This window comes from Malus sylvestris, chromosome 5 (genome assembly GCF_916048215.2).
Source record: "Malus sylvestris chromosome 5, drMalSylv7.2, whole genome shotgun sequence".
Taxonomy (NCBI): Eukaryota; Viridiplantae; Streptophyta; class Magnoliopsida; order Rosales; family Rosaceae; genus Malus; species Malus sylvestris.
Window position 1 is genome coordinate 36,517,517 of NC_062264.1, and position 26,538 is coordinate 36,544,054.

At 38.9% G+C, this 26,538-nt stretch overlaps 2 protein-coding genes across 2 annotated transcripts; one reads left to right on the forward strand and one right to left on the reverse strand.

Annotated features, from left to right (window-relative positions):
- The first annotated feature begins 9,917 nt into the window (after nt 1-9,917).
- LOC126621461 (syntaxin-121-like) lies at nt 9,918-11,834 on the forward strand. Its single transcript, XM_050289960.1, has one exon. The coding sequence runs from the start codon at nt 10,945-10,947 to the stop codon at nt 11,569-11,571; it is 627 nt and encodes a 208-aa protein (XP_050145917.1). The 5' UTR covers nt 9,918-10,944; the 3' UTR covers nt 11,572-11,834.
- An 8,902-nt stretch (nt 11,835-20,736) lies between these two features.
- LOC126624017 (uncharacterized) lies at nt 20,737-25,240 on the reverse strand. Its single transcript, XM_050293013.1, has 5 exons — nt 24,876-25,240; nt 23,651-24,184; nt 22,210-22,663; nt 21,985-22,062; nt 20,737-21,415 (listed from the first exon to the last, which is right to left on the reverse strand). Exons 1-5 carry the CDS (start codon nt 24,884-24,886, stop codon nt 21,362-21,364), a joined length of 1,131 nt encoding a protein of 376 aa, XP_050148970.1. The 5' UTR covers nt 24,887-25,240; the 3' UTR covers nt 20,737-21,361.
- Nucleotides 25,241-26,538: the final 1,298 nt, after the last annotated feature.

Below are 26,538 nucleotides of genomic sequence, written 5' to 3' on the forward strand. Positions count from 1 at the left end.
AACAGTCAAATTAATTATAGTGCAAATCTATATGATATAAATTTGGATGTTTCATGTTAAAAATGAAAGGCGGAATAGTATTGTTCAAATGATTTTCTGCAAGATAGAGTGATTCCCATTTAGGATTGGCCCGGAAAATGCAGTGGTTTGGAGCTTAAATCAAACAACATTGTCGCCTGACCAAAGTGGTAATGGCCCATGAAATTGGTTATGACTCAAATCCAAAAGCAATGTATTTGGGAATTTTAATTGGATTGGAAGTTTTCCATGGATTTGGTTGTAAGATAAACCCAAGTACTGAGCTTGGGAAGATACCTTCAAGAATCAGTCCTTGGGTATGAAATCCGAGATTCCAGTACCATGAATTTTGACATAAAGGAGTTCAATTTGAGACTACAGCCATACCCCAAAGGCAAAACCCACTTTACAGTAGCCAATGTTAATTGTGTGAAGCATGAAATGAGGAGCCCAATCATAAGACAATTTAAAAGAAGGAACCCAAAAAAAAAAAATATATATATATATATATATGTATGTATAATTTTAGCAAAAACTGCTTGATGACTAACAAAATCCCACGACTTGTATCATTGTTTATGTACTTGTTTGGGCTTGATTGTCCCTTGCATAACTCCCCTTGTCTTGCCTGTCGGGCAAAGTTTTTTATTTTTGTTGATGCTTGGTTTTCTGCAATATATGTTTATCATTAGTTTAAATGGTGCCTTTGTAGGGCCTTTATTAGGCCTTAAGGCTCACAATCAAAACTAATATAGGTTTGAGCGTGCTTTGTTATCTTTGTTCAACATACTATCTTCTTGGTTATTAAATTAATTGTTTACTGGCGCCATAAGTCACTTAGACTCCTTGACTCATAAGGATTGTTCACAGATGGGTTAAGTCTGTATTAAGTTCTTTTCTTGCCTTTTGATCAAGGACTTTTATTTATAATACTATATGTTCGTTTATAAAGGAGTTCAAGGCCATTCAAGCTATTCATTTATTTATCAGTTTGGACTAAAAGCAAGGAAACAAGATGGATTAGTTTGGCAGGATTAGTCATAGATAAAACTTGAACGAAAGTAATTGAAAATGACATAGGATCTAATTAAAGATGCATAAACAACAGATCTACTTTATATAAATACAAATAAAGGAGATTCAGGCAAGATTACAACATTGACGGGCAAGGTTCGTCTTCTTTGTAACGACCCATCCCTAAATATTTCAGTTTTTATAATTTTAAAATGTGAAAATTACGAAAATATCTTTCGAGGCAAATGCGTTGGCTTTATTTGACCGTCTTGTCGTGTCACGTAAGATCTAATTTCTTGGCGTATCCTCATAGTAATCGTTGCTACTAACGCGTGGGCATAAACGGAACGCAATCTGGAGTTATAAGGAATGCGTTATTAACGAACGAAGTCGAGGACAAAATGGTTAATTGATCATTTTCTGGAAGGCTCTAGATTGCTAGAGCAAAATCTGGGAAGCCACCTGTGTGGCTGTGATGGAAAGATAAGGAGAGAAATGAAGGTGGGCGTTGCCCAATCAGGAAATAGGAGAAGATAATAAACCAATGAGAAGAGAAAGCAAGGAGGGGAAATGAGAAAGGAGTGAAACATCGGATTCCTTTGACCCGGTTCATGACTCGACTTCGAACCGATTTCCTGCACAGTTCCGTCACGATTTCAGTCATTTTTCCAATGAAACGTGACCATCCACCATCACCATTCATCACCCCGGCCTCTTTTCTTCCTTTCCCATCCAAACCCGCCTGGGTTTGACCCTAGTTTCGTGAAGAACCGCATCGGTAGGTGCGACGGACACCCCAACAACGATTCGTCGTTTCGACAACACTCACCATCGATAACCACCACCATTAGAATCTTCTTAAGCTCAGGAACAAACCCCAAACAACCTTGGAGATGGCGGAGCGTCGGAGAAGTTGAATTGGAATGCCACTCTTTTTAGGGTTTTCAGCGGTTTCAAGACAAATTAGAGCTTTTTCCGGCCAAATTGGCCTTAGTCACAGGTATAAAACTTGCTCCACTCATTGAGATCTTCATTCCTGTAAAATTTGGGAATTTTTGGAGTTGTTCGATTTTCCGGCAAGTCGGGACGGCCGGCTGCCATGCGTGGCTGCGTGTGAAGGAAAAACCAGAGGTCCCTCCTTAGGTTTTTCGACGTTCCGAATTCGAATCCGAATCCGCCATCCATTTTCCTAAATTATAATGTTTTAGTAAAGTTTTACTAAAGGTCCCTAATTGTGTTTAGGCGCTTTGGCGGGTAGTGACGTCATCCTCACTAGTTCGAGCAGTTCTCCGACAATAAAATCAGTGAGTGGACCCCTTCTTAACTTATATATTTTTATAAAATATTAGCCTAGCATGCATTTCATATTTCATGATTGGGAGTACGTTTTAGATTATGCGTTACAGATTTCTGTATTTATGAATTATCGAAATTACGTTTTATGAATTAAACGAATTTTGGATTTTGAATATATGGATTTCTATGGATTTTGAATATATTGATTTCTATGGATTTTGGATAAGATTTACAATGCGGATTTACGAGTATGAATTCCCATGGAATTACAAGATGAGGCTTTGAGCTTTTAAGCTCCAGATTTTATATGAGATTTTGAGATATGTTTTAGTACTTATCTAGTGGGTTATCATACGGCACATCCACACACCACGGGTATAGATGTCTATGGCCATAGGACACAGATGATGGATGAGTGAGATATGATTTATGACATACCCCCAGCTTCACCTTCAGGTGATGGACAAGTATCTCAGCTTCACCTTCGGGTGATGGACAGGTATTTCAGCTTCACCTTCGGGTGATGAACAGGTATTGCCTTCGGCTGATACCCCTAGAGAGTACAGTATTAAGGAGATTTACGGATTTGCCTTCGGGTGGTGTTTTCAACATTTTTTAGCATGGTTTTACTCGAACATGTTTTATAAACATTTTTCATTGCATGCTAGGGTTTTTCATAAAACCTATACGTAGTATTATATATGTGTTTTCAAAGCAGGGGGTTAGTATGTTCAGAAATAAAATGTTTTCATATCATTAGTATTATTATAAATTATGGTCCACTCACCTTTTCGGTTTTTGCGCCCCCTCAGGAGTTAGGATCAAGGTACATGATCCTGGCGTCAAGACTCTACAGCTTAGGTATAATAGTTCTAACTACATATCTTTTAGTTGTATGCATGTTTAAATGGCTTCGTCACCCTTGGCTGTCGGCCAGCATGTGTCTACCCTGGTATGTGGGGATATCAGGGTTGGGGCGTTTGTAGCCACTTCTCCTTGTATTTTACAGAGACAAAAGTCTTGGAAAATGAAATATAAACAAGGTTTACTGAAGAGATTCAATACTGCAACAAAGGGAATGGTAGCATAGCTTCTAGAAACTGACAAAAGAAGGTTTTCTATGGTGGACTTGCAACTAAAAAAAAGGTAAGGGGTGAACAAACTAAAGCTATCTGGTTTTGTTGTTGAGTTCTAAGCTGAGTGTGTTGAGAGCGTCTTTTTGCTCGCATCCCATGCTCCTTTTATGGACTTATTAGTGTCCAAACTTTTCCTTTTGGTGATGGCTTACAAAGCGCAGTGAGACATCATCTGTTTTTGTTATTTACCTATCCATATCATAGAAAAGTACTTTTTGATGTCCTCAGTCCCTTGTCACTTTCATCATAGGCTTGCTGCCTATTAGTTGCCAAAAAATAATTTTTAAATCCAACCTGGGCTGCCGCCTCTTCCAGCCCAATCTCAAAAAGAATTTTGCACACCTGGACTTTAATTGCATTGAGCCTAATATTAAATATCCACCCAAACAGTCACAATTTAAGTGGTTCAATTGAATTGACTATGTCAGCAATCAGCATTAATTCGCTCCTGATTTGTACAAACTTAGAGGGACTAAACTGAATGAACATGACAGCAATACTAAAGCATCCCACACCCTATCACGGGACAAGCAGAACTAAACATAAGTCTTGAACTGGTTTGGTCATACTAAGACCATAGAGAAAGACCTCACCCCATGTTCAGCTTGATGCATTCATCAAAGTAAAAGTTGGGGCAGGCTAATAACAACTGAGCTAGGCTTAGCCCAAGCTCATCGTGGATGAATTTTGGCCTCAAATCTGTGAGCAACCTCAACCAGATCATTCTCAAAGTAAGCTCAATTAACAGCGTTTAGGCTGCACATAATGGGATTGCTTTAACAGGGAGAATATGAGACAAAACTTGTCTCTCTTGGGGAATCTATTAGGCTGCAAAAATTTACAATATTATGGCCGACTAACATTGATAGGAAGGCTTTTCCATCAGATGGATAATGCAAGGAATGGTTTATGGAGTGCTATATATATTTGCATGGATCTGGTGTGGCTAAAAGCATTGTTATATATGCACGGGTCTTGTGTTGTCTATTCTCCGTTTGGAGCAGCCTTGGTTACACTCGGGTTCTATTGATGGTACCTTTGTGTATCTTTTGGTGCTTATGGAGCGGAAGAAAGAGCAGGGCATTGATCAAATAGACCTTCATGCTCTTAGCAGCAAACAAGCCTACAGCTAGCCATCTGAGGTAATTTCACAGGGAAAATGTTGAATTTGAGGTCAATATTTACATAATTAATAACTATTGGTTCCAAGGCCTTACAAAAGTTTACTCAAACAATCTCTGGGCAAGCCAGAACGTATGCATGAATGGACATACAATTTTGGTATCCATGGTCATGCAGGGTTCTGATCAGGCTTGACAATCTTAAAATCTTAACAATACATGGTAGAATAAATTAAATAAATAAAAAACTTACGGGCAAACTGGTGAGAACGGCAAGTGTTATGATTAAGATGTGCATGTACAGCAGTATCCGGACTTGAGTCTTGTGCTGCACTTCACAAGTTTTGGGTTATGAGTATGGAACTGTTTAACTTTTTCTATCACCAATTTTCATCCGTATCGAATTTGAATTTCAAGCGTCTATCAATCAATTGAAGTTAAATCGTAATCACAGCAAACAACTGAAGTGCTTAAAAGTATGATATTCATCAGTAGAAGAAATCAGAACACATCCTGTCATAGAGTAGCTTATTATACATTATAAGATCGATAGAAAGCATCACGCATGGTATTAGTACTATTTGAGTTCAGTAAATATCTGAAGTGTTTGATTTTCAGCAAGAATAAACTTTTTTCTTTCGAATCTAAAGTTCCTTTGCAACCGAGCCACTTTCAATGTAATTGCTAATGCTATTTTATCTTTGATATCATCAAGGAAACGAAAATAGGCATACCTCCATGACTTCTTTACAAGTAATGTGCCACAAACACCCCAAAAGCCTGTGATGAACCCGAGTCTGATACTGACTGTTGAAGTGTTGAAGTGTATTTTGGCCTCTAGAGTCAGCTACCATGTTCTCTAGGGATAGCTCTAGGCACTATTTGTAATTAGTAATTAGTCTTCTTTCCTTGATTTAAGGGAGGTGATTGATTGGTGCAAGTTTTTGTAAAGCGTAGATTAGGCTAGCTTGTCTAATTTGTCTTCCTTTTCAGTCCTTGTCGGCTGATTGTAGCAGTCTCTTTTTTTTCTCTTTTCTGTTGGCTACTTGCAGCAGGCAGCCATCTTATCTCTCTTTATTCCCCCTCTTTCTTCTCATATATATCTGGACCCCTTGTACATTAAACTCATGAAATACATTACAGATTAAAGCCATAATTTCTAGATGGTATCAGAACAGGTTCTTTTGTAACTTGTCTCTACCATTCTTGCTGCTGCAAATTTTTTCTTTCAAAGTCTAAGTCATGGCTGAAGAAAGTTCTGTGAACCATGATGAGGAAACCCAGCATAGTCTCTCTCCAAACTTCTCAAACGTTGAGGTTAACATCAATCAACATTTATGTTCAGTTCTCTTAAACGAGTTCAATTATCTTTCTTGGTCCCAAGCTGTTTCACTAGCTCTTGGAGGCAAAGGGAAGTTAGGGTTTGTAAATGGAAGCGTGGAAGCTCCAGACCGTTCTTCCTCTACATACGATACATGGCTCTGCAAAGATCAACTTGTCATGTCCTTGCTACTCAACACCATGGAGAAACATGTTGCTGAAATTTTTAGCTACTATAATTCTACACATGATCTTTGGAAAGCTTTGCAGGATATGTATGGAAATCAAAACAACTATGCGCGGGTCTTCCAATTAAAGAAGGACATTGCCAGCGCTCAACAAGAAGGGAAAACATTTGTTCAACACCTTGGGAGTCTCAAAGCCATGTGGAATGAGTTGGATGTATATTTCTCACATACCACAGATCCTACCATTCTCTTAAAACAAGCTGAGGAAGACAAAATTTATCAACTATTAGGGAGTTTGAGCTCTGAGTACGAGGACCTAAGGAGTCACATCTTGATGAGTCAAGACCTACCTACCTTCAATAATGTTTGTGTAACTATCCAATGAGAAGAAGCAAGGAAGAAGGTTATGAATGCTAATCACAGCCCCAGATTGACTGAGACTCGGGCATATGCATCAAATTACAAGAATTCAGATGCCAAGGTATACAAGGGAAGAAACACACATCTAAAATGCAAATATTGCAATGGTGTTGGTCATGTGGAAGACAAGTGTTGGGAACTTCATCCTGAACTTAAGCCTAAGTTCAGCAAAGATGGAAAGATGATACCAAGGTCCTCACAGCAATTTCAACCTCATTTCAAGGCACAACTTGCTAATGCTCACCCTCCTACTATTTCACAAAGATCCATGGAGTTCACTGCCAATCTATTGTCATTGATCAATGAATTTGCAGCTTACCTAAAAAGTAAGGGACACAAAAGAGGCTCACATGGTCAAGGCAATGAAGAGGGTAGTCACACTGCTATGTTGGGACAATTTGTCGTCTTGCTAGAAATGAGAAAGTTCCAAAGGGAGAAGCATAAGGTATACTCAAAGCCTTCACTACTACCCTATTAACTAGTACTGAAACTGATTGTTGGGTAATTGATTCAGGCACCATAGATCATATGACAAACAAAGTTACAAATTTACATCATTTTAAAAAAATTCAAGTCCCTCGCATGTGTCTGTTGCAAATGGAAAAAAATGTCTTAGTTTTGGGAAAATGAGAAATAAACTTAACTTACTCTCTCAAAAAATACCTTCCACTGCCATCTATGTACCAACTTTCCTTTCCAACTTTTGTCAATTGGAAAGATCACCAACACTCTAAACTGCCGTGCTATTTTCTCACCAAATAATGTGATGTTTCAGGATGTTCTCACCATGAAGATGATTGGTGAAGGGGTCTTCATAAATGGACTTTACTACCTGTGCAAGAATGCCTGTTTCACTCAAGCTCTTCAAGCTCAATCGAAGTCCATAGATGAAAAGCAACTTTGGCATAGGAGATTAGCTCGCCACTCTGAAGTTGTCTTGTCTAAACTGTTTCCAAATTTTTGTAACCCCTATCCTGCTTGTGATACTTGTCAATTTTCTAAGTTTACTAGGCTACCTTTTGGTAATTCAATGTCTAGGACAAGTAAACCTTTTGAAATGGTACACACCGATGTATGGGGACCTGCAACTGAATCAATGGAAGGGTTTAAGTACTTTGTTCTATTTGTTGATGATTTCTCTCGAACAAGTTTTCTATATCTTATGAAATCAAAGAGTGAAGTCCCAACCATTTTCAAAGACTTTCACATGCATGTTAAAACACAATTTCAATCAAACATTAAGGTTTTAAGGTCAGATAATGGCACTGAATTTCTATCCAACAACATGCTTCAATACATAAGTTCTCAGGGTATCATACATCAAACTAGCTGTGTAGGGACTCCTCAACAAAATGGAGTAGCCGAGAGGAAAAATAAAGATCTCTTGGAGAAGACTCGTGCTCTCATGATTCACATGCATGTTCGAATGAAATTTTGGTCGTTTACCATCCTTATTGCCACTTATCTCATCAATCGACTTCCAAGTCATGTGCTAGGGTTTAAATCTCCCTATGAAGTTCTCAAGGGGAGGAAAATAGATTTGACACACCTCAAGGTGTTTGGTTGTGTTTGTTTTGTTCACATCTAAACCGTGAACCGTCACAAACTAGATGCTAGAACAACCAAGTGTGTGTTTATGGGATACTCGGCCACCCAAAAGGGATATAAGTGCTTCAATCCAGTCACTAAGAAGTGCATAGTTTCAAGAGATGTGAAGTTCGAAGAAGACTGTCCCTATTTTACAAGTCAGATAGAGGATTTAGTTGACATGTTCCCACTCCCTCAAAACTTTAATCATCCGATGTTGGAAGAAATATCAGTCACTGTGAGTCCAGATTGTGAAGAGGTACAAACTGACCAAATTACTGCCAGTGAGAGTGAAGAAGAGCCCTACTCTGATCATTCTCAGTTCACTACAGAGTCTCAAGTGATTAAGAGAAACCCTCATCGAATCAGAAAACCTCTAGCTAGGTTGCAAAACTATGTTACATATGCCTCACGGCATCCTATCATTGAATGTATCAGCTTTAGTAAGTTCTCAACATCTCATGCTGCATTTCTCAGTGAAATTGATAAGCACTGTGAACCAAGAAGCTTTCAAGAAGCTTCTCTTCTCCCACAATGGAACCAAGTCATGACAGAAGAGCTTCGTGCACTGGAAGAGAATCACACCTGGAGCCTAGTTCAACTACCACCAGGAAAAAAGGCTGTTGGAAGTCGTTGGATCTACAAGACAAAATTCAAAGCTGATGGATCTATCGAGAGACATAAGGTTAGACTTGTTGCTCGAGGTTTCACCCAAACCTTTGGAGTAGATTATAAAGAAACATTTGCACCGATGGCCAAGATGAACTCAATCAGGGTTTTACTTTCAGTTGCAATCAATCATGGGTGGTCACTTTACCAAATGGACGTGAAGAATGCTTTCCTTCACGGAGAGTTGCAGGAAGAAGTGTATATGCAGCCTCTACCAGGCTATGATGGTATTAAAGGTAACATGGTTTGCAAATTGCACAAGGCAATATATGGATTGAAACAATCACCAAGAGCTTAGTATGCCAAACTCAGTTCTGTTTTGGATAAGGCTGGATTCCTGCGAAGTAATGCTAATTCTTCATTATTTGTAAGAATCGACACCAATGGAAAGTTAGTGGTCCTCATCTACGTGGATGATCTTATGATCACTGAAGATAGTATCGTGGAGATTGAGGCACTAAAGCTCTCACTACATCAAACATTTTCTATCAAAGATTTGGGGAGGTTAAAGTATGTTTGGACCATATTTAGGGCCTCCGTATTTAGACCTCGTATAAATACTCGGGGGACTCAAATGTAATTATGTAATCAATGAAGGGGCAAATATATAATAAGTGAGGAGCCCTTATTCTATAAAAGGACTCCTCATTCTCCTCATTAGGGGGTGAAGGTTTAGGTCATGGGAAGAGAGAAAACATCTTAGAGAGGGCAAACACATAAAATAGGCTAGAGAGCACACTGTCTCTAGCCTTCTTGTATATTCATCATCCAGAGGGAAACAATATCAACATCAGTGTGGACGTAGCCCAAACATTAGGGTGAACCACGATACATCTTGTGTTCTTTACTTTCTTACAGATTCACGGTCGGATTTATGTTGTTCCAAGACCCCTCCGGTTTTGTGCATCAACATTTGGCGCCGTCTGTAGGAAACGACACAAAAAGCTATGTCAGATCTCTTTCATTTTTTTCATCTCACCACCGTGAATCTACACAACCCAAGAACCCTTCTCCTCCTCCTCCTTCTGCAACATCCTCACAAGAAACAGACAGTTTTCGATACAGTGATTGACTGACTACCCCAAAAGCAGCGAGCTTTCTTCACTTTCTGACACCAAACCAAAAAAAAAAAAAAGGGAGAAGAGTAATGGTGGCAGAGGCGGAAGTGGGTATGTGAGGGCGAATCAGATAGATCTGAAGAGCTTGGACGAGCAGCTGCAGCGGCACCTTAGCAGGGCATGGATGATGGAGAAGAACAAGAAGCAATCTTTATCTGCCAGTTTCTTCAGACGGGGATTGCATTTACGTCACCAGATTTCAGCCGTTGATCGAATCGGATTTATGAAACGCTTGCTCATTAATCTCTCCTCTCATTCCGATCCGCGGCCTTCCAAAGATGATGATCTTTAGCCCTGTAACTGTCAGCCAGGTTTTATTCTTGCTCGGAGTTATTCCGATAATCTCAGCTTGGATTTATGCCGAGTATTTAGAGTACAAGAAGAATTCATTTTCTTCCAAATTATTGCACGAGGAAATGAGAGGAAAAGTAACCATGGCCAAGAAAAGAGCTTCTTCAGCATCCATGAGCCGGCTTTTGAGCTTCGTTTCAAGGTTATTCATCGTTCTCAGCATCTTGCTATGTTTGTTGGCGTTCCTTAGACTAATCCATTCTCAGTCCAAGGACCAACCACCAGTCTTTGCATCCCCAACAAGGTGTCCCGCTATCATTCACAATAATCAGTTTGAAGGCCCTCCAAAAGTCATTTTCCTCTTCCTTGCCCGCCAGGATCTTCCTCTTGATTTTCTTTGGAACACCTTCTTCAAGAATGGTGATACGGCAAATTTATCAATTTATATCCATTCGGAGCCTGGTTTTGTGTTTTGAACCAACCACAAAGTCTGCTTTCTTTCATGATCGACAGCTGAACAATCTGAGTCCTCGTTGACTAAATCTACCGCCCCCCACATTCCTCTTCAAACCCCCTCCCTAAAATTTCATATCTCCAATTCATTCCAAATTCCCAATTATTCTTATCGATTCTGATCAGATTTTGGTTTCGATTTCGATTTGAAAAACTCTAAGCTCGCAAAATCATGAACGATTTGTTCTCCAGCTTCTTCTCGCGGTTCCGAAGCCAGAAGTAGTCGCTGCGGCGTGATGATCACTTGATCGAGATGGGGTCAACGGCAGAGGCTGGGTGGTGCGCCGCCAGAGTCAACCTCGACAAGTTCTTCACTGACATCGAGTTCATCAAGGACGAGCTCAAGGAGCTCGATGACGTGTATTTCAGCCTCCAGTACTCCCACGAGCAAAGTAAGACGCTCCACAATGCCTCCGCCGTCAAGGACCTCCGATCCCGCATGGACGCTGACGTCACTCTCGCTCTGAAGAAGGCCAAAGTGCTGAAACTTTACCTCGAGGTGCTAGACCGATCCAACGCCGCGAACCGAAGCCTGCCGAACTGCAGGTTGGGGTCGTCGTCAGACCGAACACGGATCTCCGTATTCAACGGCCTTCGTAAGAAGCTCAATGACTCCATGGATAGCTTCAATGCTCTGAGACAAAAGATCTCGTCCGAGTATCGCGAGACCGTACAACGGAAGTACTACACCGTCTTCGACGAAAATCCAGACGAGAAAACATTAGACCTCCTCATCTCCACCGAGGCACTTCTCTTCGTCGCCATCCCCAAGGACGAATCCACCTCTCTCTACTTCCGACCGACCCCAAACACTATTCCTCCTCCTTTCGATCTCTATCCGTGGAGCAAGCGGATGCGCTTTTTGAAATGGCACTATTGAAATGAAAGCTTGCATCATGGATAACAAAAAGAGATGTGAAGCTGTTTCTGAGCTCACCATTATTAACCGACCCCACCAAAGATAACAGGCTATGTTGATGTCTGCCATCTGCCAAAAGAGAAAAGAATCAGTAAAACGCTTGAGTAGGCGCGCATCAACAACCTACAACTGTCGACCACATGGAAAAAGATAAGCGTTTTATCTTTTGGCTTATTTATTTAAAATTATCATTTGTTTATTTAATATCTTATTATTTTTTTCATGATGGCTAATTAAAAAATAATAATTTTATTATTTTTATGTCATGATACTTATGATTAAATAATATTATTTCTGATATCATATGATTACTACCACGTTATTGATTTATACAACATGTGATTTATCAAACAACTGAATAAATCATTTATTCATGATTATATATATACACACACATTTAGGCAATACCTAATATATTGTTGATTTATGCAGCATATCATTTATCAAACAACTGAATAAATCATTTATTCATGATTATATATATATATATATACACACACACATTTAGGCAATACCTAATATATTGTTGATTTATGCAACATGTCATTTATCACACAACAGAATAAATCATTTATTCACAGAAGGCACACAGTACAATATTTTTGCCTTGACAAACTTTGTCAATTTGATTTATTCATTATACGGCCAAACTTATACTGTCATTTATTGTCAGGAATTATTGAGCAACTAGATCCACTGATCAACATTGTTGCTGATTAAAGAAGTCTACCAACTTATAAACTGATGAGCCACGTGCTCATGGTGATCTCTTGTCTGACCGGAAACCCTCTATTATCACCAACCAGGTGATCAAAAGTACGTCTAGTACTCCAAAATTATTCGGCAGCCTGCTGCTATTATCACCAACTAGGTGATCAAAAGTACGTCCAATACTCCAAAACTATTCAGCAGTCTGTCGTTATTATCACAAACCAAGTGATCAGAAGTACAACCCGTCCTTCAAAAAATCATACATGAGCATCACTCATGACAATCACCATCATACATAAGCATCACTCATGTCAATCATACATAAACATTCATGAACATCACTCATGTCAATCATACATAAACATTCATGAGCATCACTCATGTCAACATTCATGAGCATCACTCATGTCAACATCCATGAGCATCACTCATGTCAATCAACATAAACATTCATGAGCATCACTCATGTCAATCAGCTTCGAAAGCTTCATTTACAAAGCTGCAGCTTTGAAAGCTTCATTTACAAAGCTCCAGCTTCAAAAGCTTCATTTACATAGCTCTAGCTTCAAAAGCTTCATTTACAGAGCTCCAGCTTCGAAAGCTTCATTTACAGAGCTCCAGCTTCGAAAGCTTCATTTACAAGAGCTCCAGCTTCGAAAGCTTCATTTATAGAGCTCTAGCTTCGAAATCTTCATTTACAAAAGCTCCAGCTTCAAAGCTTCACTTTCAAAGCCTCACCTATAAAACTTCACTTTCAAAGCTTCACCTATAAAGCTTGCATGGTATACAAAGACCGCCTTCGAACAACCACCACTTCGGCTCATACATGGATTGAATTTGAAGTCTCTAGCCTACAAACCCTATTGACTAAAGACTTGGGGGACTACATTATATACCATATATTGGGCTTCCACAACTAGACCTCATGAAAAATACTTGGGGGACTTAGCCCATTATTATGTACTGAGGAGCGAACCCTTATTCTATAAAATGGACTCCCTCACTTTCATTAGAGAGCACCCATTATTCATGTATTAAGGAGCAAACCCTTATTTTATAAAAGGGACTCCCTCACCTTCATTAGAGAGAGACTTTTAGCCCATCACTTGTGTATTAAGGAGCGAGCCCTTATTCTATAAAAGGGACTCCCTCACCATCATTAGAGAGCATCGTTGCCAGCTGAGCAACCGTCTCGCCGCGAGCATCACTCATAACCCATCACTTATATATTGAGGAGCAAGCCCTTATTCTATAAAGAGGACTCCCTCACCATCATTAGAGAGCATCGCCGCCTGCTGAGCAACCGCATCGCCACGAGCATCAACTCTAGCCCGTCATTTATGTATTAAGGAGCAAGCCCTTATTCTATAAAAATGACTCCCTCACCTTCAACGCCACAAGCCGAGCCAACCAATGCAACATAAGCCACAAGCTGAGCAGCCTCGCAACATGTGCTACTTCTAGTTGAGCGTCATTTCACATTGAGCACCGGCTCGTATCGAGTATCAATTCTAGACAACATCTAGTTACTTCGGCCTACACATGGACTGAATTTCAAGTCTCCAACCAAAAGACTCTCTTGACTGAAGACTTGGGGGACTACTGTTTGTACCATATTTAGGGCATCCGTATTTAGACCTCATATAAATACTCGGGGGACTCAAATGTAATTATGTAATAAATGAAGGGGTAAATATGTAATAAGTGATGAGCCCTTATTCTATAAAAAAAACTCCTCACTCTCCTCATTAAGGGGTGAAGGTTTAGGCCATGGGAAGAGAGAATACATCTCAGAAAGGGCAAACACAGAAAATAGGCTAAAGAGCACAATGTCTTTAGCCTTCTTGTATATTCACCATTCAGAGGGAAACAATATCAACATCAGTGTGGACGTAGCCCTAACATTGGGGTGAACCACAATACATCTTGTGTTCTTTACTTTCTTACAAATTCATGGTCGGATTTATGTTGTTCCAAGACCCCTCCGGTATTGTGCATCAACAAAGTATTTATTGGGCATCGAAATGGCAACTTCTTCAAAAGGACTATTTCTACATCAAAGAAAATATGTATTGGATCTTCTTCAGGAAGCAAAAATGCTTAACTGCAAGCCTTCTATCACTCATGTTGATTGTAAATTGAAGCTTAACATAGATGGAGAAGCCATGCATGATGTAAGCTACTATCAAAGATTAGTGGGCAAGCTCATATACCTCACCATCACGCTTCCAGATATCACATATGCAGTGAGCTTGGCTAGTCAGTTCATGCACTCTCCCACTGTTGATCACCTTAACATTGTTAAGAGAATCCGTCGTTATCTCAAGGGTTCAATAAGGCAAGGAATTACCATGCACAATAATCAGTCCACTATCATTAGCAGCTACACAGATGCTGACTGGGCAGGTAATGCACTTGATAGGAAATCCACCACAGGCTATTGTACATCTGTTGGTGGAAACCTTGTCATATGGAAGAGCAAGAAGCAACAGGTAATTGCTCGTTCCAACGCAGAGGCTGAGTATCGTTCCATGGCAGCCACTGCTTGTGAACTCATTTGGCTTAAAGGGCTTTTTTCAGACTTAGGGTTTTCTAGTTTTACTCCTATGTCATTTATGTGTGATAATCATGCAGCCATGCACATTGCTGCCAACCCAGTGTTCCATGAAAGAACCAAACATATTGAAGTGGATTGTCATTTCATCAGAGCTCAAGTTCAAACTCAAATCATCCGGACCATGTTCACACGAAGCCATGATCAATTGGCATATCTCTTTACAAAGGGATTGGCATCCACTCAGTTCCATCGATTATTAGGCAAGCTTGGCTCAGTTAACCTCCTCGATCCAGCTTAAGGGGGAGTGTTGAAGTGTTGAAGTGTATTTTGGCCTCTAAAGTCAGTTACCATGTTCTCTAGGGATAACTCTAGGCACTATTTGTAATTAGTAATTAGTCTTCTTTCCTTGATTTAAGGGAGGTGATTGATTGGAGCAAGTTATTTTTTGTAAGGTGTAGATTAGGCTAGCTTGTCTAATTTGTCTTCCTTTTCAGTCCTTGTCGGCTAATTGTAACAGTCTCCTTTTTTTCTCTTTTCTGTTGGCTGCTTGCAGCAATTATCTTATATCTCTTTCTTCCCCCTTTTTCTTCTCATATATATATGGACCCCTTGTACATTAAACTCATGAAATACATTACAAATTAAAGCCATAATTTCTATACTCACATAGAACCAAAGCTTTTCGTCATCGCTGTCAACTTTATTATCTTCTGCATCACTAGAGCAAAAAGGCAGTTTCTTAGGTGTTTCATCTCTCGTGCACTTCGTTGAAAGAGGAACCCCACAGAGTGATGGATTGCCTTCATAAATGGATGAGTCATCAAGCGTCTGGAGTTGGTTGCCCAAAGGAATTCTTCCAGCCACGTTGTTGAAAGACAAGTTCACGTGAGCCAATATTGTTAAAGAGGAGTAACTTTGAGGAATTTGTCCGGAAAGGCGATTGTGTGAGAGATCAAGAGTTTCCAATGAACGCAAATTTCCAATCATTGAGGGAATGTTCCCTCTTCTGATTTCTTGACAAGCTCAAGGTCCCCATTGCAATGAGGCTGGTCACTTCTTCAGGAATTTTGCCTTCTAAATTATTTGATGAAGGATCAATGTTATACACCCATTTCAAAATCTTGTAATAAACAAGTACACTTCCCTTCGCCATGACTGTTGTTTGCACATCATAATATGTAGGCACTGTATAATTATGATATGGAAATAATCTCAAAGCAGTCAAATTCTTCATACACTTGGGAATAGTCCCTGAAAGTTTGTTATGGCGCTGAATATGTCCACTTAAAATGTTGGATTGCAAACGTAGCGTACACAGCTCGGAGTAGTGTAATCTGATCCATAAAGGAACACTTCTGGTAAATTTGTTGCCCCGATCAATATTGCACAAAGAAGTTGCATTCTTCAACTCAAAAAGGAATTTTGACGCCAAAATTGTTGTTGTTCATCTTCAATATAACAAGAGAACTCGAGACACCCATTGAACTCAGAATATTACCCCAATTGCTCGTTAGGGACAAGATTGATAAGTTTTGCATGCTGCAATGAGAGGATGGAATTGTACCATTCAAGTGATTCCCGGCAAGATGCAAAATTTCTAATTTGGGCATCAGTTGTCCGAAATTTGAAGGAATAGGCCCAAAAAAAACAATAGCTTTCGAGATTGGGGACAGAGACATTGTTAGATAAAGGTGGGAGTGGACCTTCAAATTGATTATGACTCAAATCTATATGATATAAATTTGAGTTGGAATGGAAGCTTTCGCCGGATTTGGTTGTGAGATAAATCGACATGTACGATGTTGGAAAATAAGTTCAACAACCATTCATTTGGTATATTATCTGAGATTCTGGTACTGCTAAGGGTGAAATTAAGTAACTCAGTCTGAGATTGAAGCCATGCAGAAAGGGCAGGACCTACATTACAGTTTGTACTGTAAATTGTGTGGAGCTGGAAAAAGAGGAATCCACTCATAAGTCACATCGAAATTAAGCGACATCTTGATCTATGGACAGATCAATACATTTTAATCTCGTGAGATTTATCAAATGAGTTTCTGTTAAATTGTCTTCCCATGAGTTCTTAGACAAATCCAGGTCAACTCTCAGAAAGTTGCCCCAAAACTTTCGGGAATATATCCGTTCATATCGTTGCCTCTGAAGGTTTAGAGTTTTTAAGGATGACAAGTTTCCAATAGAAGTTGGAATCGAGCCCCAAAACGAGTTGCCTTCGAGGTAAAGGTGTCGTAAGTTTATTTGAACTCCTAGGAGGCAAGCAATTCTGTTGCAAACTCATTGGAAGACAAATTTGGTGCTCGCACACGACTGTTGACGAATAACTAATTTTACCTAATCCGTCTCTACAAAGTTATAAAATAAAAAAAGTGACTGCCAAAAAACAAGAAGAGCATAGAGTGCAATGATAGGGTAGAATAACAAGCATGGCAGCTATAAATTTGTACGATTTTTTTTTTTTTTTTTTTTTTGCAGGTGGCTGCTGAGAACGTACAAGTAAATTAATTGGACTGTTGGTGTCCAAATTCCAAGTCTTCAGCCCATTTTACAAGTTTGCAAACTCCAATCAGACTCAGGATGCTGGATTAGAGTTGATGCATTTTTTGAGTTGGGTTGCCATTTCTTTAGAGCATCCCCAATGGGGCTCTATCCTTCATGAGGTTACTACATTTTAAGTCATAACGAGAAATTTCATCCCTAATGAGTCTGAAAAGGGGGCTAGATCCACCATAAAGGCTAGCAACTTCCTTTCTTGAGTAGCATAAAATTGGGCTACATCTAGCCCTAAAAAACAGTGGGTCCCACAAAAAAAATAGCAACCCATGTGAGTAAAATTCTATCACTCGCCCTCCACTTGTGAATATACTTATACTCTCCTTTTATTTTATTTTTTTTCTTATTTTTCTTGCAATTTAGGTAATTAATAATTCTTTTAAATTCCATAAGAATTAAAATTTCAAATTGATTTAACGTTCATGTGCATTGGTGGGTGAAATTTTTAAATAATTTTTTTTCAAAATTGTATGATACTAATTTACCAATTGGTGCTAGGTAAATTGTTGTGTTATACATGAAAATCAAGTAATATTAGAAGGCGAAGTGGGGTTTGTTTCTTTCAACGGATGAGATTGAGATAAAAGAATCTAATCCAACGAACGATTCATAAGTGATAAAATCTAACTTTGCCACAATTTGAACTTTTAGGTTGAAAGGTTCATTAAAAAAAGGCTTTTTAGCCAAATGGTCCCTGAGATTTACATAACTCCTCACTTTGGTCTCTGAGATTTGAAATCAATAAAAGTAGTTCCTGAGTTTGTCCAGCATCAATCATTTTGGTCATTCCATGAAAAATCTCCATTAAATAAGATTAAAATGACAAAAATACCCTTAATTTATGTCAAATCATATGACCTCTTGTTTATTAAATTGAGGATATTTTTGTCATTTTGGTCCTTATTTAATATAATTTTTTTATGTAAGAACCAAAATGATTGATAGTGGACAAACTCATGGACCACTTCTATTGATTTCAAATCTCAAATATCAAAGTGATGAGTTATGCAAATCTCAAAAACTATTTTGGCTAAAAACCCTTTTAAAAATTTAGGGGGGTGTATTCAATTGAGATTTTGAGGGATTTTAATTATTTTAATGAATCTAGGGGTATTCAATCAGGATTTTAAGTGATTCTCATAAATTCAAGGTGTATTCAATTAGAATTTTAAGATAATTTATTAAAATCCTTAGAAATCCGGTAGTATTCAATTAGGATTTTAAAGAAGTTTATAACATTTCAGGTGTATTCAATTAAAATTAGAATTTAAAGAATTTGGAGAAGTTGAGGAATGAGAGGGAATTGAAGAGATTTCGTAGTGTATTTTAAGCATCCATAAATCTCACATCTCCCCATAAGATTTCGAGGAAATTTAATCAAAATTGTATATAAAATCTCTACAAATCAATTAAACTCCATAAAAATTCATGAATTTTTAAAATTTTTATTAAATTTTGAGTTGGGATGAATCCATGAATTTTTATTAAAATTCAACTTAAGAAAAGCTAACACAAAAAAAAATCATCACTTAATCAAATTACTACATAAATAAATAAATAAATAAATATATATATAGCTACATATAGAACTCGAAAGATATAGCCCCTCATTGGGAGAGATTTTTTTATAAAGCCTCAAAGATTTCCTGAAGCTCTAAAATGAGCTATATCCACCACTTTTCCAACCTCATATAGAGCCCCTCACTGGAGAGTAAGAATGGAATTTATACACAAACATCCCACCACCACTAATGTATTAATTGTATTTTACACGTTTACAACACCATGCCAAAATAAAACAGACTTCGTATTGTAGACCTGGACATAACTAAGTTAAACACCATGATATGGGTTTCAATGAAGCAAAAACCCATATCAGATCAATACGAGGCCAGGGAGTAGTGCAAACTAACGAGTCTATCCCTCTCCTCTAAGGACGGGCAAAATATCCGCGGTTATGGGTAACCGTGATTATCCGCCCATTTAAACTTCACGGTTACAGTTATAGGTAGTCATTTAGATAAATAAACGGTTATGGGTATAACCGTTTACCCGTGAAATTTAAATGGATGGTTATGGGTATTAACCGCGGTTATAAACGAATAACCGTTTACCCATTTATTTTATATATGTAAAATTTGGTGAGGAAGGGGAACTGGGGAAGGCTTTCGTGTCGGGAACATTTTTCCTACCTGGTTTAAACTTTGGTGTACATAACTCCCTAGTTTGTTTTGTTTGGAATTTTGAATTACCGATTTATAACACAAAGTTAACATAAACAGTGTACGTAACTTCTTGAAATAAATGGGTAACCGTTTATTCATTTATTTTATATATGTAAAATTTGGTGAGGAAAATGAATTGGGGAAGGCTTTCGTGTGGGGAACATTTTTCTTATCCGGTTTAAACTTTGGTGTATGTAACTCCCTAGTTTGTTTTGTTTAGAATTTTGAATTACCGATTTATAATAACATAAACGGTGAACGTAACTTCCTGGAAAATGAGAAGGGTATCATGAATATATTACCGATTTAGTTGTTTAGAATTTTGAAGATAAATTGCATATAGAAACATTTCAACATTACAACAAGCCATATAAGACATTCATCCAAATATTTGACAAATGCTACTCGAATTCACACAAATACATGCCCTGCTTCCACCACAAATTCCAGGAATTTACTTTTAAGGTCAGAAAATCAATAATAGCCTCAAGATGCCAATCAAAATTCTAAATCGATATCATGAATATATTACAACATTTCAACTAAATTGGTAATATATTCATGATACCCTTCTTATAATCGGTATCATGAATATAAACTTTGGTGTACGCAACTCCTTAGTTTGTTTTGGATGACTGTCTTATGTGGGAACTTTTTGTTATTATAACCGGTTTAAACTTTATGAATATATTACCGATTTGATTGATCCTTTTGTTTTGTTTTTTCTTTGGAAAAAAAAAAGATAAACGGGTTAAAAAAGGTAAATGGATAAACGGGTATTAAACGGTTACGGTTAAATGGGTATGCGATTATGGGTATGGTTAACTGTTTATAAACGGTTATGAGTATGGGTATAACCGTTTAGGCAATTACCCAATAGGTAAACAGTTATAGGTAAATAACCGCGATTATCCGTCCGGCATAACCGTTTCCATCCTACTCTCGTCGCATGGCTAACGAAACTAAAATGATAGTGTGTGCATGCCTTGCAACGTTTTATTCATCGGATGCATGCCTAACACAACGTAGTAAAGTTTTGAATTTACAAGGAAAGAAAAACAAAAAGAAAAGTGAAACAGCTTTGTCATTGATGGGAGGGGAACTGCAGAAGCAAAGCAGCTTTGTACACGAGATTAGCATGAAAAAACACCAAAAGGGATGCACAGCCAACATTAATTATTCGATGACATGACAGAAAAAAATAAATTAGAAGAAAAGAAATTAAAATAATAATAATAATAATAATAATAAAAGCCACCTTCGAAGAAAAAAACAGAAGAGAAAATTCTAGCTATATTTTTTTATCTAAATTGCCGAGTTGGCTGACGGACACAGACCGAGTCATGAGGATGAAAGCTCCTCTTTAATAATCCCTGTACATCCACCTCTCAGTCCGTGACTCTGCTGACCAAAATACCCCCACCCCAAAATCCAAAATCTCAGAACTACCCTTGAAACCCCCAAGAACATCTCGGCCGTTGATCCTCAAAACAAAACCCATCATCATCGACATCGACGGCGAGAACAGTGTCCTACAAAGCAAGGGCAGGTGGACTACGAAAAGGCCGTGAAACGACTCGGAGAGTGGGGCCCCGACCCCCACCCACCCTGACTTACAGCGTTTTTTTTATCTTTTCTATAATTTTTTTGGATAAATTATACAATTTTTGGAATAAAAATAAAAAGCTTGCTACTCGGAATCACTGTCGACGCTGTCCATTCCTTTGAGTCCCCTTCGCTTTTGCTGCATATGCAAATCCAACCCAATCAGCACAAAGTGGACCAAAATATTATGTAACGTTTTGTATTTTATATAATTATTTCTTGCATTATATATGTGAATAAACAAATCAACGTTTGATATTTAATTACAGTATATGCATTTGCTTAACAAATCGACAATGTTAATTATTAATTATTATTCTCCACTTAAAGCACCTAATTATTCCCTCTACAAAAAGTGGAGGACAAGCAATCACAATGTTTTGAGCATGTCAATTAGGCAAAAAAGTGAATGACTAACATGGTTCATGTTTACTGCCACATGACGTTACAACCGCTACTGCATTATCATGTTTAAATTTTTCGTCACATGACAACGCACTATTGACATGTTCTATTGAAACCTATTGAATCGAAACGCTGTGATAACAGTAAACTCACCTATTTTTTCCTTTTTAATAAAAAAAATGACCTCAAATCCAGTGGGTAAATTGGGAAGGTTATGCCATTAGGGGTAGTAAAAGTAAATTTCATCAAAGACAGAGCAAAAGACAGGATTACAGGCAGGAAAAAGCAGAGCAAGCATGTTACCTTCTTCACACATTTCTTCTCCCTGACCTCATATCGATTCCTTGTTAAGTCAGACAGCCACATACCTGGAAAACAATACTGCCAACAACAACCAGAAGATATTTTAATTAAATTAATTTAAGATTTTGTTTTCGATTAAGCCCAAATTAAAATTAAAATTAAAATTAAAATTAAAATTAAAATTAAATTTAAAATTGAAGAACAATGATTTGGATTTTACTATACCTGTAGAGTTCTGTCAACATTTTTGGCCCTTTTTTTGGGCCTCTGGGGGAGCTTTGTGCCTTTCATTGCAAGGAAATCATCTTCCTTCTCCTTCCTCGACAGAGCAATATAAATTCTCGGCCACTCCACCACTTCGTAGTTCACCTTCTCCGCTGCCGCCGTTGCAGCTGCGGCGGAAGAATTATCCGCCCCTGCCCCGACGGCCAACTGATCCGATTGCAACAAACTGGAATCAGCATGATTCCCGCGATCAGCTTGAGCTCCATTTGGCTTGTTGTCATCTTTGGCTGCTGCTGATGACCTGCCTGAGCAAGCCGGCACCTTTCTCTCATTTTTCTCCGGCGGAGGAGATCGTTTCCCCGCCGTGGATCTGGAAGCAGCTCGGCCGTTGCTGCCACCAGTAGGGTTTCTCGATGGTGACCCATTAACGGGAGCAGATCGATCTACCAAATTCCTGGTCATGGCAAAAGAGAAAAGGAGATTGTAATAAATGGGTGAGTTGGGGAGGTTTAGATGGATGAAAAAGGAGGGGCCTTTGGGAGTGGGAGAGATTAGGTGGAGGGTTTTTTCTACTCTTCCTCAGAGCAGATCAGAGGGAAAGACAGCAGAAAAGGACAGGGTTTAATACGCAATTAAATGAAGAAAAAGCATGATTAACCTTCTATTATATACTAATTTACTAGATAAATACTCTCACAATCTCCAAGAAAATCTATAAAAAAAAAAATACTGCAAATTCCAATGAGGTAAAAAGGGTAAATTGGGAGGGAGGATTTTCAAGGAAGATGATGAGATTTTGGGGGTTTTGAAGATCAGGACAAAAGGGTATGAGGGGGGAATTTAATGAACAAATATCTTTATAAATCCACTTCACAAAAAAAGGGTATAAAAAAAAGAGGCAAAAAGCCAGAGGGAGCCAAACAGAGCACTAATCCATTTGTTCTCTTTCTCTTTTGATACCCACTCAATGAGAGAGAGAGACTCCGATTGATGAAATTTGAGGGTGAGTCCAGGGGTAAAAGGGTCAAACAAAAGAAAAAATGTGGTCTTTGAAGTTGGATTGAACAGGATCAGCTGAACAAGAACATGGGTTTGTTTGTTGTACCAAGAGGGACCCAAAGGGATTGCAAATTTTAGATCTTGAACCAAAGGACTAAACAGTCTCTGAAAAAACAGAATCTCAGGCTGCAAACCCTAATTGGGAAAAACCCCATGATAAAATCATAGCATATATTAGGAAAAAAGGTGGCCCAAAAAGTAAACCAATTTGATTGGAGGACTGGACTTTAAATATTTTTACAACAGAAATAATGTAAGATCTACCAAGTGATCTGGAGCAGTGGGAATTAAAAAGAGGTAAATATTATTAATCCATAGGGAGAAAAAAGGAAAGAAAGAAAAACAAAATAATGAAAGGCGTTGGAAGGTAGGTAAAGGGTACCTGCTAGGAAGCGACCCGGAGGCTTCCTTTCTCAGTCTGCTGCCATTGGAAAACGACGACGTAGCGGAGCAAGAAGACGGAAGGGGCGGCGGGGGAGGAGGCGGGGGCATGGACTTGTCTCTCCTCTGCAGCTTTGAAGCTTGCCTCGCTTGAGCCGACGAAGAGGACTCATCGGTGACAGCTCGGATCTCGGTCCTGGAGACTCTCGACCTCTTTCTCTGGCCCCACTGCAGCAGCACATCGCCGGCGCCGCGGATTGGACTGGGAGTCCGGCTGGGACTCTTGTCCTGCCGCTGCTGGGTCTGGTGGTGGATTTCACCGTTTGGGGAAGTGGGTCGGGCTCCGAATTGGGATTGGGTCGGGTCTTGAGGCGTGGGTTGGGATCGGAATCTGAAGGGTTTGGTGGGTTCTAGAGATGTGACTGTAGTGTTTGTTGTCACGGCGTCTGTAATCCCGTCGTCTTTGGATATGGCTCTCATGGTTGGTTTCTTGCCATTGCTCAGAGGGACGCAATCTGGGCTCACTCTCTGGTACCTGAAAAAAAAACAAAATTCAAGAACAACCCATTAGAGAAATCCAAATGCAAATTCGTTTCCGCAGCTGATTTCATAAAATCGAAGAACAAATCGACGTCAATGTGTACGAATTGAGAAGGAAACAAATAAAACGAACTCAGAATTTCTGGGTTGGATTAGGTGTTTTACTGAAGAGATGACAAAACTCAAGATCTTAGCCGAAATTTTTGGAAACAATTTTGCAATCTGATTGAAAACGGAGAATCAGAATTGGTCAACAGAAGCTGGGTAGTAGTGAGATTGGTTTGAATGTTGGTGACGAGTGATTCGAAATCGAAACCAGTTTTCAAATACCATTTTTCTGCAGCTGACAACAGAGAGCTGAATCTGAAGAATCGGAGCTCTGTTATCTGCGGGAGCTGAAGCATTTCTGCTTCAGCAACCGAATCCGATTGGGCCCAGAAACTGATTCACAGACCCAAGTGGAAAAATCGGAGAGAGAATAAGATCTCTCATCCAGTAGACGAACGATTGTTCAGAAAATTGAAAGAAAATAAAGTTACAGAAACAGGAAGAAATGATGAAATCCGATCCCAAGAACCAACCAGCCAACAAAACCAATCGATGGCTCGGACCAATTCGTTGAGAATCGCACACCAATCAAGCAAAACAAAAACCAAGAAACATGAAAAGAGGAGCAGTAGGCAGACCTCATCATCATCCGCTGAAGAACTCGACCTCTCGGATTGTCAACTCACAGCATTAACACTCTTTTTGGATACAACCCAAATGAAGAATCGAGTCAAATTGTTATCAGAAATCAATGGTTTGTTTCTGAGGATTTGTTCATCAACAATGGCACAAAAATCCAAGGGGAAGCTAGAGAGAGAGAGAAAGAGGGAGGGAGAGAGAAGAGTGGGGGTAGGAGGGAGGTCTAAAGCCTGGAGAGACAACCAGAGAGAGAGAGAGAGGGGGGGAGGAGAGAGAGAGATGAGGGATGCAGAGAAGAAGGCAGGCAGAGGCAGAAGCCAAGTAGGCGATAACATGAATTTATATAACGAGTGAAATATGGTTGCTGCTGTAGGCAAACAAGAAGACGCACTTTGCACTTGTACCGGTAGTCACTACCTGCAACAGGGAATGGTTCGGGGCAAGTTCTACTTGGTTTGGGTTTATCTGTTCTCACACAGCCCACCATACAAACATTTGAGGATTGGGCCTAATCCCTATCTATATATGAACTTACTCAGGTAAGAGGGTTAGGGCACACGCTGCTCTTACCAACTATCGAGTGGTGATCTAATTAAATTATAGTTGGGGAGGTTCTAACATTGCAACACGAAGAATTGTTTTGTTTTTACAAGGCAATAGTCTAATTCTAAACTATTGTGATCCCTCAAGCGACATATCAAAATCAAGTGTAGGGGGGCGAGTACGTTGTTTTGGCTAACTAGCAACTTGCTTGGCCAACATTTGAAATTTTCTTTTAATAAAATAACGATATTCGTTAAAACCTTGATAGTAAATCAAAGGCATGTGCAACAACGAATCTCAACTAAAACGTAAAAGAAGCAATCTCCGTAAGCCAACATTTGGAAATTGTGGATTTTGACTTAAGTTAACAAATAATTTCGTATGTTGACGTAGATTGATGGATATTTCATTTTTTAAAACATGTCAATACATACAATTTTTCTCTTCAGTTAAGGTCCACACTTCATTTTCTTTAAGTAAAAGTGTAGATTGAATTAATTCTGAAACTCAAAAATATATTTTGACCTCAAACAAAATAAGCCTCAAAACACAATGTTGTGAGCTCGACCAAAGGAAATACAAAATGTTGTGACACTTGCTCATTTGTTGGGTATGTTAATAAGGGTGAGCCAAAGTACTCACCCCCACATTATAAATACAGCATCAAACCAAGCACAATCATGCAATTTAATTTTCAATAAAAATAAAACAAACAATATACAATATTTAAAAAATAAATAAATAAACGAATGTTAACTCAAATATACACAACTTTTGGGTTGTTAAAAGCATGATGAGAAAGGACTTCTCGTAGAGAATGGTTCCACATTGACGGAGGAGAGACTTTGCATCAGCTTATAAAGAGTTGGGCTAACCCCTATATTGTCAATTAGTTTAATGGTGGAACCTAAACTTTCTTTATGGTATTAAAGCATGTTGTCCCACGTGTGAAGCCAAACGACCATATGCACTCCAGATCACCGCATTATGTTCCACTCCACATCACCCCCCATTGTGTTCCACTTGACATCACCCCGTTGTGTTCCACATGGTAGGCTTGAAATTTTGCTACACGTGAGAAGCCGTGTTGAGAAAGGAGTTGGACTACTTCCCATATTG